Source organism: Schistocerca piceifrons, chromosome 1 (genome assembly GCF_021461385.2).
Source record: "Schistocerca piceifrons isolate TAMUIC-IGC-003096 chromosome 1, iqSchPice1.1, whole genome shotgun sequence".
In the NCBI taxonomy this organism is placed as follows: domain Eukaryota; kingdom Metazoa; phylum Arthropoda; class Insecta; order Orthoptera; family Acrididae; genus Schistocerca; species Schistocerca piceifrons.
This window is the reverse complement of record NC_060138.1, coordinates 74,048,510-74,060,477: the sequence shown is the minus strand read 5'-3', so window position 1 is coordinate 74,060,477 and position 11,968 is coordinate 74,048,510. Positions and strand designations below refer to the sequence as shown.

General features: G+C 44.9%; 1 protein-coding gene across 2 annotated transcripts in view; it reads right to left on the bottom strand.

Moving 5' to 3' along the window:
* Positions 1-11,152: 11,152 nt before the first annotated feature.
* The window catches only part of LOC124710126 (transcription elongation factor SPT4-A), a 29,187-nt gene continuing 28,371 nt past the window's right edge, over positions 11,153-11,968 (bottom strand). The window contains exons 3-4 of one of the 2 annotated variants that reach the window (XM_047240897.1): positions 11,534-11,589; positions 11,153-11,433 (exon numbers count right to left, since the gene is read on the bottom strand). In XM_047240897.1, coding sequence (XP_047096853.1) covers positions 11,315-11,433; positions 11,534-11,589 — 175 coding nt within the window. In that variant the 3' untranslated portion in view covers positions 11,153-11,314. The remainder of the gene's footprint in view (positions 11,434-11,533; positions 11,590-11,968) is intronic. The other variant, XM_047240898.1, reaches the window with a different exon arrangement.

Below are 11,968 nucleotides of genomic sequence, written 5' to 3'. Positions count from 1 at the left end.
TTATCTCAATCATATAAATCACCTCACCACACAGAGTCACGGACTGGCATGATGAAGAATAATGCTAAATATTTAAAAGCTTTTAGACAAAGTTCTTCTTCAGAAGTAGAAAACACACACTCATTCACACGACTCACAAACATGGCCACTGTCTCAATGTACTAAGCCCAAAAAAGAGTGGCCATGTGTGTGTGTGTGTGTGTGTGTGTGTGTGTGTGTGTGGTTGTTGTTGTTGTTGTTGTGTGAATGTGTGTCTGTATTTTCTACTGAGAAAGACTTTGCCTTAAAGTTCAAATATTTAGAATTCTTGTTAATTGTGCTTGTCTGCAGCTCGCTGCCTTCTCTTTGTTGTGAGTAGCAATCTATTCTTTCTGTGTTGTTATTCCATCCTGGACTTTCCACTGAAAGAAATCTGCCACTCTGAAATGAGCTGCCTCCTCTTCAGTTATACTGGATAGTTGACTTTTCTCTGCTATTGATAGAACTATCAGACAAATGAAAAGTAGTGGCATTACAAAGAAAACCATCAAAAATGTTCAAACCACATGGTAATAGAAATATAAACGAACACATACAAATAGAACAGGTAAGAGCATCGTACACCCCAGTATTCTTACAAGTGGAGTGGTCTCAAATGGTACACACAGCACAACCCTGGGTAAATGAAATAACAGGGAGTGGGGGCTGTTTTAGATAAGAATTTTTTTGGTTACACAATGAACATCTAATTTCTACTACAGTATTTTGTATTGTACATATTTTTGAAAGTTCTGACGGTCAAAGAAATTTAAAAAACCTCTTTTTGTAGCATTTGCTTTTGTTCTTTACTAAAGTTAAAATTATAGTTTTAGGATTAAAGTACATTAATACACAGTATGTTGTACTTCACTGTTTATAGTAAAGCACAAAAGCACAGGGACAGGGACTGATGACCATGCACTTTGGTCCCCCCCTCCCCTCTGTGAACCAACCAACCACAAAAATACCCAGGCAATGGAAAGAAACAACCACTTCAATGCAGTGTTGTTGGCAGCGTAGCTCCATTTAGACTGGTAACTAAGTGGATGGGGAAGCAACTCACCAAGGTCAGTAACCTCTCACCACAAACAACCACCTTGCACACTCAGCTGCAACTGTTTCTATGAGTATAGTTTCTCTTTCATTTGCGATTTTTGGAGTTGTTTCAGGTAACTTGGGTTTCGGCTGACCCCACCTTGGTTAACCGTGGTTTTCCTGTATCTATAAAACAATATGTAACATTGTATACTCAAGTATTCTAACAAGTGGAACACTATACATGCCACACATCTGCATGCCAACACCCTGCAAGTACAATACTTTGACTGGTATTTTTGTTTGGCAAAACTTTTCATACACAATCCACAGTGTAATGTGCATATAGATCCACATTTCCTCTGAATAACTCATCAACTGCTTTCATTCTGATGCTTCGTCTTTTCGTACAAACCTAATGCAATATGCCTTTTTGAAATTATGTCATATTGTTCACACATGATGACTAATATATTTTGGTAACTTTCAAAACCAAATTCCATAGAAAGAGCAATTTTTTCTGTTTCCTGATGCCCAGTTCTGTGCAACAAAAGCAGTGAAGTTTTTACAGAGTATGTCTTTCTTTGTACAATTCATAACAGAGATTGTTGCCTAACAGTAGCCATATCATCAGTGGGATATTCATTGTGTGTACTTTGCTCAATCTTCTTCTTTGGGCTAAATACAGGATGTACATAGTGTTCGGGAACACTTTCAATCATTTATTGCACAAGAACTAAACACTGAACAGATGTATTGCATTTTGAAGAGAAACTCTTAAAGTTTTTTTTACGAACATTCGATATGCGAACCATGAGAGACCCGGCGGATGTCAACATGGTAATCGAATTCTTGCCATACCTGTCCCAGCATGTCATCGACTGTGGCAGTCGCTTCCCTTATTCTCTCACAGAGCTCTGATACATCATGTGGTAGAGGTGGTACATACACCAGATTTTTAATGTGTCCCACAGAAAAAGGTCACATGGAGTGAGATGTGATGATCGGGGAGGCCATGTCAAGAAACATCTGTCCCCTTCCATACCTCGGCCGATCCATCGATACGGCAGCTCCGTGTTCAGGTACCCACAAACTTCACGATGAAAATGGGATGGAGCACCATCCTGTTGAAAGGTAAACAGAGAATCTGACTGCATTTGAAGCATCAGCCATTGTTGCAACATGTCCAAGTATGAACATCCAGTGACAGTGCTCTCGGCAAAGAAGACTGGCCAATAGGTTTTTGACATGACAAGGCACAAAAAACATTTACCTTTGGGGAATCACACTCAAATTCAATCCATTCGTGTGGATGCTTTGCACCCCAGATTCAACAATTATACCTGTTCACTTTCCCATTGTTGTGGAAAGTGGCTTCCTAACTAAAAATTAAGCGATCAACAATGCCATCCCCATCCTCATTCAATTGTTGCAACTGTGAACAAAACTCAAAACACTTGTCTTTGTCGTTGTCACTGAGCTTCTGCACTAGCTCAAATTTGAATAGTTTCATGGGCAGCTTATGTCGAAGGACTTTCAACTCTGTCCTTGAAGCCAATTCGAGTTCACAGGATGCGTGACACACCAATTTCTTTGGTCTCCTTATGAATGTCTCTCTTATGCGCTCGACATTCACTTCACTCACACTGGGACGTCCGCTTCTCTTTGCTGGGCAACCCGTCGTAACAAATTTATTGTGCCAGTGGTAAATGGCCTTCCTTGTTGGTGGCTTCTTACCATACTTGGTTCTAAACATCCATTGAACAGCTGTAGCACACTTATTTTTGTCGAACTCCAACACACAGAAAGCTCGCTCCGCACCTGAACGCGCCATGTTTGCGACTAGCACTATCAGTAAATTACCAAACTACACTGTGGTGGTATACACAAAAAAAAACTTTCAGGGTCTCTCTTCAAAATGACATATGAATGATAACTGTACAATGTCTGGTTCTTATGCAATAAATAATTTAAAGTGTTCCCGGACTTTAAGTGTGCTTGATTCCCACTCCCCTCAGTATCAAGACCCTCCTGCCATGATTTGTACATCATCAATGTAGTCAACTTTAATATTTTGCTTGCATGTTCCATCACCTTTTCTGTTAGCACTGTCAGTTCTTTCTGCTTCCCATCATAACTACAAGCCACTGCAGGTACACACTGTGAGGCATTTTTCCATGACTTGAACTGCAAGTTTACAGTGTGCACTGCTCTGAACTAGAATGCGGCTGTACCTAGTCATATGACTAAATTAGTTCCAGCTATAGCCGGACTGCAATTTGCTTTGCTGGATAATAAAACATAGTTCACAAATAAGGCCAAGCAAGCATCAATTTGTGTATCTTGCATCTTTGGGCGAATGTCCCAATGAATCCCCAAGCAATGAAAACTGAACCATGCCAGCTTGTAAATCATGTCCAAGCCATTGCTTGATCTTTTAAATCTTTTCTATTTTCCTTTTCTCCTGTACTACCAATGTGTGTATTTACTTCTTAGGTACAGTTGTTGCTGATGAACACAGCATCAATTTTCTGCAGAGAATCTTGCATTTTGCTGTTGCTTTTATACCCTTTATTTTTAATGTTCCTCAGACACAGGTAAGTTCGACACTTTGTTGGCTGAACTCCTCTGTCTTCACACTGTATACACCAATCTTAACCAAACCTCAACAAAACAAGAACTCTGAACATAAATGTGAGATAGCACCCCCATAGCAGCAATACGCTGCAGCTGGACAGAAACAATGTTTCCTCTGATTTGTACCAACACTGCCATGAATAGGTGTTTCCGTGCTTCAAACATGATTTCAATATAAACACATAAACAGATGTGTATGTCATACTTGTCAAAACCTGTAAAACTTTACAAGCATATCAGAAGAAAAATGTTCTAAAGGAAACTATGAAATTAAGAGACTGAATTATTGGCCAGTAATTCTCTTCTCAATATATGTTTGTACTGCTGATTTCACACATAAAAGTAAATGCCATGTATCCCCCATTCGCCTAAAGGCATAGGCAGCCCATCAGACACTGAAGCATCATGGATTTGCCTACATAGAAGGTGTGCCTCTCCAGACTGCATCGACCAAAACAAGAAACAGGTAGAAGAGATTAAAACAAAGAAAGCAGTTACCGTGGCTGGCTCACCACGAGAATAAAAAGGAAAAGTCAGCCACTCCACAACACATTAAAATCCCCAGCCTAAAAGCACTAGGGTGCAGGACACAGAGGGACAAAGGACATACGGTAAAACTTAGACAGAATGATAAAACCCACCCTCACGTACAAAACATAAAATTAAATCAGGTAATGAGACACTGTCAGCTAAAATTAATGGCAACGAGTCTGGTAACCGAAGATTTCAACGCAGGGCAGCCTAAGTAGGAAAGTGCAACAGAATATGGGCCACTGTAACCCCAGCACCACACCGATACTGACGTGGGTCTTCAAGGTGCAGGAAATAGCTGTGGGTGACCCAAGTGTGGCCAATATGGTGCCAGCAAAGAATCACAAAGTCTCTGTGAGAGGCCCACATGGAACACTTCCACACATCCGTAGCCTCCTTAATGACATGCAATTTGTTGTGCATAATGTTATTCCATTCAGTCTCCCGGAGCCAAAAACCTTGCGGCGTAATAAGGAAAGCAGGTCAGTTACAGGAATGCCGATCTCCGTAAGTGGTTTCCTTGGAAGCTGTTTGGCCAGTCTATCAGCAAGTTCATTGTCTGGGATGCCGACATGTCCCGGGGTCCAGACAAACACCACTGAATGACTCGACCCTTCCAGGGCATGGATAGACTCCTGGATGGTCACTACCAAAGGATGGTGAGGGTAGCACTGGTCAAAAGCTTGGAGGCTGCTCGAGGAGTCAGTACAGAGAAGAAACGACTTGCCAGGGCACGAGCAGATGTTCTCAAGGGCATGAGATACGGCCGCCAGCTCTGCAGTGGAAACACTGCATCCATATGGCAAGGAGTGCTGTTCAATATGTCCTCTGTAAACATAGGCGAAGCCAACATGACCATCAGCCATCGAGCTATTGGTGTAAACCACTTCAGAGCTCCAGGACATGTCAAGAACCGAAAGGAAGTGACAGTGGAAAGCCGCGGGGTTAACTGAGTCCTTAGGGCCATGCTAAATGTCCAGACGAAGCTTTGACCTATGTTTACATCATGGAGATGTACGTGAATGGACCTCGAGTAGAGTTGGTAAAGGAAAGAACTCGACTTCAGACAGAAGGGATTGGACGCGAACCACAATCTTAAGCCCTGACCTGGGCTGCCAATGCGGGAGATGAACTGCCATGGTTGTGAAAAAAGAGACAGTAATTTGGATGCTCAGGAGAGCTACGAATGTGTACTACATAACTGCCAAGCAGTTGTGCACGTCTGATCTGTAATGGAGGGACTCCAGCCTCCACCAGTACACTCATCCTAAAAGCTCCCGTCGCTAGTCGAACTCCACAGTGGTGCACTGGGTTCAGTAAACGCAACACTTAGGACGCTGCTGAACCATAAACCAGACTCCCATAGTCAAGATGGGATTGAACAACGTCTCTATAGAGTTGCAGCAGCACAGAGCAATCAGTGACTGTAGGCTTTCCTGGCGTAAACTATTGATGAAGGTTTCTCGGGTCTCCAGCCGGGTGGTAGCGTTGATATCTCGCGACGTTTCGGGAAGTGTCATACTACCCATCTTCTGACGAAGTGACTTCGCCAGAAGATGGTTAGTATGACACTTCCCGAAGCGTCGCGAGATATCAACGCTACCACCCGGCTGGAGACCCGAGAAACCTTCATCAATAGAGCAATCTGCATCCCACTTGGTGTTGCTCAGGCAGTGGAGGGCATTGAGGTGCTGCCAGCATTTCCACTTAAGGATGATGAAGATGAGGAAGCCAAGCCAACTGACTGGATCATCATTAAGGTAAAGTTCTAGTTCCAGCTGAATGGTACAATGTCGACAGAAGTGCATGACACACAACCTTGCGGCTGAAACGGCTGAAAACTGGAAGCCGTCGGCTGGAGCCCATGACTTCGTCTTGTGAATGGCTCCCTGTAGGCACCGCTCAGCTACACCAGTATTGGAGGAGCAGTATGAAATACAGAAGTCGTCAGCATACAGAGAAAGTGAGACTGACAGCCCTACAGCTGCTGCTAGACCGTTAATGGACACTAAAATAAAATAGAGAGACAGTCAATACAGAGCCCTGTGGGACTCCATTCTCCTGGATACCGGGAGGGGGGGGGGGGGGAGGCACCAAGTTGGACAAGGGAAGTACGGAGTGACAGGAAGTTTTGGATAAAAATCGGGAGCGGGCCCCAGAGACCCCACTCACACAATGTGGCAAGGATATGATGTTGCCAGGTCATGTCGCAAGCTTTACGTAAGAAAAAAGATGGCGCAACCAGGTGTTGGCGTCTGGAAAATGCTGTCCAGATGGTAGACTCAAGGGACAAGATTATCAGTGGTAGAGCAACCCTGGCAGAAACCGTCCTGGCATGGAACCAGTAGGCCCCGTGACTCCAGGAGCCAACACAACTGGTGACTTACCATACATTCTAACAGCTTTCAAAGAATGTCAGTGAGGCTCATGGGCCGATAGCTATCCGCATCAAGTGGTTATCTGCCAGGCTTGAGCACTGGAATGATGGTGCTCTCCCTCCATTGCAATGGAAAGACGCCATTTCACCAGATCCAGTTGAAGATGACGAGGAGATGTCACTTGTAGTTGGATGAGAGAGGTTTGATCATCTGACTGTGGATCCGATCTGGCCCAGGAGCTGTGTCGGGGCAATGTGCAAGGGCACTGAGAAGCTCCCACTCAGTAAATGGAGCACTATAGGGTTCACTGTGACGTTCAGTGGACGAGAGGACTTTCCTATCAATCCGCCATTTGAGGGTACAAAGGGCTGGGGGGTAGTTCGATGTAGAGGCTCAAGAACAGTGCTCAGCAAAGTGCTCTGCAATTGCATTTGCATCGGTAGATAACATACCATTGATGTTAATGCCAGGGACACTTGTCGGGGTCTGGTACCCGAAAATATGTCTGATCTTCATCCAGACATGGGAAGGTGACTTATGGCACCCAATGGTTGAGACGTACCTCTCCCAGCACTCATGTTTCCATCTTTTTATACGCTGGTGAACGTGGGCACGGAGCCGTTTAAAAGCTATTAGGTGCTCTACAGACGGATGACGTTTATGTCACTGTAAAGCTTGCTGACACTCTTTAATTGCTTCTGTGATTTATGGCAACCACCAAGGTACTGACTTTCGCCAGGGGCACCCTACAGAACAAGGGTTCACCGCAGAAATGATTGTTCTAGTGACCCGCTCAACCACCACATCGATGCTACTATGTGGGGGAGATTAAACGGTGACAGCAGAGATGAATGCTTCCCAGTCTGCCTCGTTTAAAGCCCATCTGGGGAGATGTCTGGAGGAATGGCGACTGGGGGAGTGACAGGAAGATGGGAAAGTGGTCACTACCACACAAGTCATCGTGGGCTCTCGAGTTGACAGATGGGAGAAGTCCTGGGCTGCAGAGGGATAAATCAATGGCTGATTAAGTACCATGAGCCACACTGAAATGTGTGGGGGGCCCCAGTATTTAAGAGGCAGAGCTCAACTTGAAACAGTAAATTTTCAACATCTCTACCTCGGCCAGTAAGCAAAGTGCCACCCCACAAGGGGTTATGGGTGTTAAAATCTCCCAAAAGTAGGAAAGGTTTAGGGAGTCGATGAATCAGTGCAGCCAACACGTTCAGGAGTATTGCAGCAATCTGGAGGAAGATATACGTTGCAAATGTGTGTCGTCCTTATCTTGACAGCCACAGCTTCAAGAGGAGTTTGAAGGGGGACAGGTTCACTAAATACCGAGTTCAGGACATACACGCAAACTCCACCTGACACTATTATATTCTCTATGGTTCTTGTAATATCCCCTATAGCCACAGAGGGCAGGGGTTTGCATTGCCAGGAACCAGGTTTCTTGGAGGTCACTGCAGAAAGCAGGGGTAAAGCTTAATAGTTGCCGTAGCTCAGCCAGGTGGTGGAAAAACTGCAGCACTGCAGCAATTCCACTGGAGGATGACGATATCGTGACGCTGGGAAGGCAAGAAGCGCACAATGAGGCAGGTTATGCCTCAGGGTCACCTGCTGCCACCAATTGAGTATTTGTATTTATTCCTACTCCAGATGAGGCACCAGTGAGATCCAGAACCTCAGGGGACGTTAAGATCTCCACCTCATCCTCAGATGCAGAATTGATAGGGAGTGATGGTGTTGGGGTGACCAGAGGGTACTGTTTCTTAGTAGACATCTTCTTGGTTTGCTTGCCCTCTCGCTTCTCTTTAGGAGCTTGGTGAGAGGACTTTTCCGAAGTAGCTTCAGGCATGGAGGAAGACCGTGAAGCTCTTAGTCCAGCAGCTCTTGGCTCCTTTAGCCACTGGCGAGTGTCCGCTGTGGCATTAATGGAGACCTCGGGAGAGAGGGTCCCAAGGGACCCCTTCCGCACGAGAGGAGCCGAAGGAGGCTGTTGCTTCTCCGGCTGGGAGGGGGGGGGGGGGACGACGACGATGACGACAACCAATGTCCCTTGTGTTTGGGAGGGGGTGGGGGGCCTTGCTCTCGAAGTAGGTGCTTTGTGAGCAACAGAAGATGAGCCCCCTACCACCAAGGGGGCAGATGGATTCTGGTGGCCCAGCGCTGGTCGCAGCACACAGCATGGAAATACCATCATTTGTGATGGTGATGAAGTAGCTGCAGCATATGTGGACATCAACCGAATGGGGTGTAATATTTCAACTTTTAGTTTAGCCTCTTGGTAAGTCAGCTGGTCCAGGGTCTTGTACTACATAATTTACTGCTCCTTTTGGAGTACTGTGCAGTCTGGCGAGCTGGGGGAGTGGTGTTCTCCACAGCTGATACAAGTGGGGGGAGGCGCACATGGAGTATCTGGATGCAGTGGACATCTGCAGTGTCAACATGTGGCACTGGAAGTGCAGCAGGAAGACGTGCCCGAATTTCCAGCACTTAAAGCACCACATGGGGGAAGGACGTATGGTTTAATGTCACAGCAGTAAACCATCACCTTGACATTTTCAGGCAATGAATCATCCTCAAAGGCAAAGATGAAGGCACCAATGGCAACCCTGTTGTCTTTGGGTTTCCTGTGAATATGCCGGATGAAATGAACACCTCGCCATTCTACATTGGTGTGGAGCTCTTCGTCAGACTGCAAGGGGAGGTCATGATGGAAAATAATCCCTTGGACCATGTTACCATGTTGGGGCTTTTATGGGGAGTGACGGAAACAGGAATATCACCCAGATTGTGACAAGCGAGTGATGCCCAGTATTGGGCTGGGGAGGCTGTCTGAATCAAGACTACAACGTTTCTCATATTGGACAGCGCTGTCACTTCCCCAGACTTATCCTCAAGATGTTCAACAAAAAAATGAGGCTTTGTAGGTAGAAAGGAGTCCCCATCCATTCTGCTACAGACTAAATACCGAGGCAAATATGACACTCTTGTTTCTGTAGTCCTATGTTCCTGCCATGGTGTAGCAAGAGAGGCAAACGGTTTAGGGTCATACCTGTCAGCATTGTATTCGAACCTGCCCTTCTTAGAGACTGCTGGTGCCGTTCAGTCACCAGCGAGAGATGACTTTGTCCGCTTCATTGCAGGTCATCCGCCCTGATGCCACCCACTCCGATCAGGGGCTCTCCCCACGGGCGCCACCCAGCCAGAAGCAAAGGCCACCTGGCATGATGGCTGTTGCTGGGAGTCCGGATGCCCGATGAAGATGGGAATCTACTCCTTGGCATACATGGGGAATTTACAGCTTGGGGCATCAGCAGTGTGATCCCTGTGCTGTCAGGGGGCTACCACCAAATTAGTACGTGACAGCCTCACCACAATGGACTGGCTACCGTACTGGATTCTGGGCACAGAGAAATCCAATACTGTCATGGGGCGAAGAGGACAGGAGACAACGGAAGAAGATGACCTATCCCAAAAAGTGTCCTTGCCCAGATAGATGAATTGCAGGTGAAGATGCAAAGCCATGACGAGAAGAGGTTCAGGAGAACAAATCTAAGGGCACTATGGATAACTCATGCACCACATAAGGCGTCCTTCCCCATATGGCCTGCACTTCTGTAGAATTTGGAAAGTGGGAGGTCAAACCATAAATTGGGACCTGAACTTATAGGACCGAAAATGAGAGACTTCTTTTAGTCACCTCTTACGACAAGCAGGAATACCGTGAGCCTATTCTAACCCCTGGACCTGCAGGGGGAGTGCCACCAGAGGTCCTCTGTGCCAGGTACCTATTTCCTCAGCCATGTCACATGTGCAGAACTCCATCAGCACAAATTTGATTGTGCCCTGCCTGGCTATATAGGGTGGAAGCCAACATTTTGGCAGTTCACTTTACTGGAGATCTGGGCCAGTCTATGTGCTGACTCTTAGCAGCCCATCAGTCAGAGCCCAGTCAGAATCCACCGCAACAGGACCTAAGACATTCCAGCTACAATCCAGGACATACCTGTGGGCCAAATATGCTAAATGCTCAACCTTGTCATTGAGGGTTATCAGTGACATAGTCTTCACGTCACACTATGCTTACTCACAGTGTGCTTCAGGCATATGCCTGTCAATGTCTGGGAAGTTGTATTATTTTTCATTGAGAAGTTTTCCTTCATTATTAAATCTCTCTAATGTGGTTGTAATAAACTCTTGTTCTCATTTACCTGTGTCTTATTATTCCTTATGAATCATTTCCCCATTGGAGGTACAGCAGTAAATACACAATCCAACTTTTGAAACTAGTAACTCCTCCCCTCAGGAGGCGGGAAGGATAAACTGGGGAAGGCTACAAAGAAGGGCTGGTTGGTCAGAAAGTCAGCTATTGTGAGAACAAAAGGAGACAATGAGCTTCATCGCTGGAATTGCTTTAGCAGTCATTTTGACGTAAACAAACTGACAGCAACAATTACACAAGGCTATATTCTATATTCTATCGAACTGTAATTTCTACATAAGATGGCAACCCATAGATCAATAGAAGTATAGTGAATACAAAAGTTCAGTGCATTTTTCCAGAAAATCATTTATTCTAGTAACAACTTTACAAAATGAATAAATTTACATACTTTTTGGTCATACATGTGTGAAAATAATCAAAATAAAATAAGTTCATTGTCCATACAAAGTGTCAGAAGTCCAAATCACACCAGCTGAAGGATAGAAATTCAGCGTTGGCTGGTGTCTCGAGATCTGTACGTGATTCCTCGGCTCTTCATCTCTCTCACAATACCAGCTGGCAGGCGACCAGACACTGATATCGCATATACTCCTTTAGTGAACCTATCTGCAGAAAAAATTGGTTTAGCAGATTACTAGGTCAAATAAATAAAATTAAATATAAAAAACAATGTATTTTCTGTAATGTAATCTTAAATATTACTTACTTATCCGCTGCCATTTACAGACCCAGCTGTCCTCAGGACTCATTGCAGCAATCATCCTGCGTGTATAGAAATAAAAATTAATATAAAAATCATTACATTAAGTAACAGCTGGAAATGAATTAAAACAAAAGCTAGAGTGCAGAAAAATACTGTCCTTGCCTTGCTGTGTTTAGGCATTTTACAACTGATTGTGTTTTCTTTTTAGGGCACAAAAACAACTAAGGTCATTTGCATCCATGTCAGAACCATATAACAATAAGATGAAAAAGGAGTTAAATGTGACTATGCGTTAAGCCCAATTGACGGAAGGAAGGTAGCTAAAAACAAGGACTTTCTCTTGGAGTAAGGTCCACGACATATGCCACAGGTCCTGAACTGAAGATTAAATGTCCTTCCCCTTATTGCTATGATTGAAAAACGCAAAAAGCAGTCAAG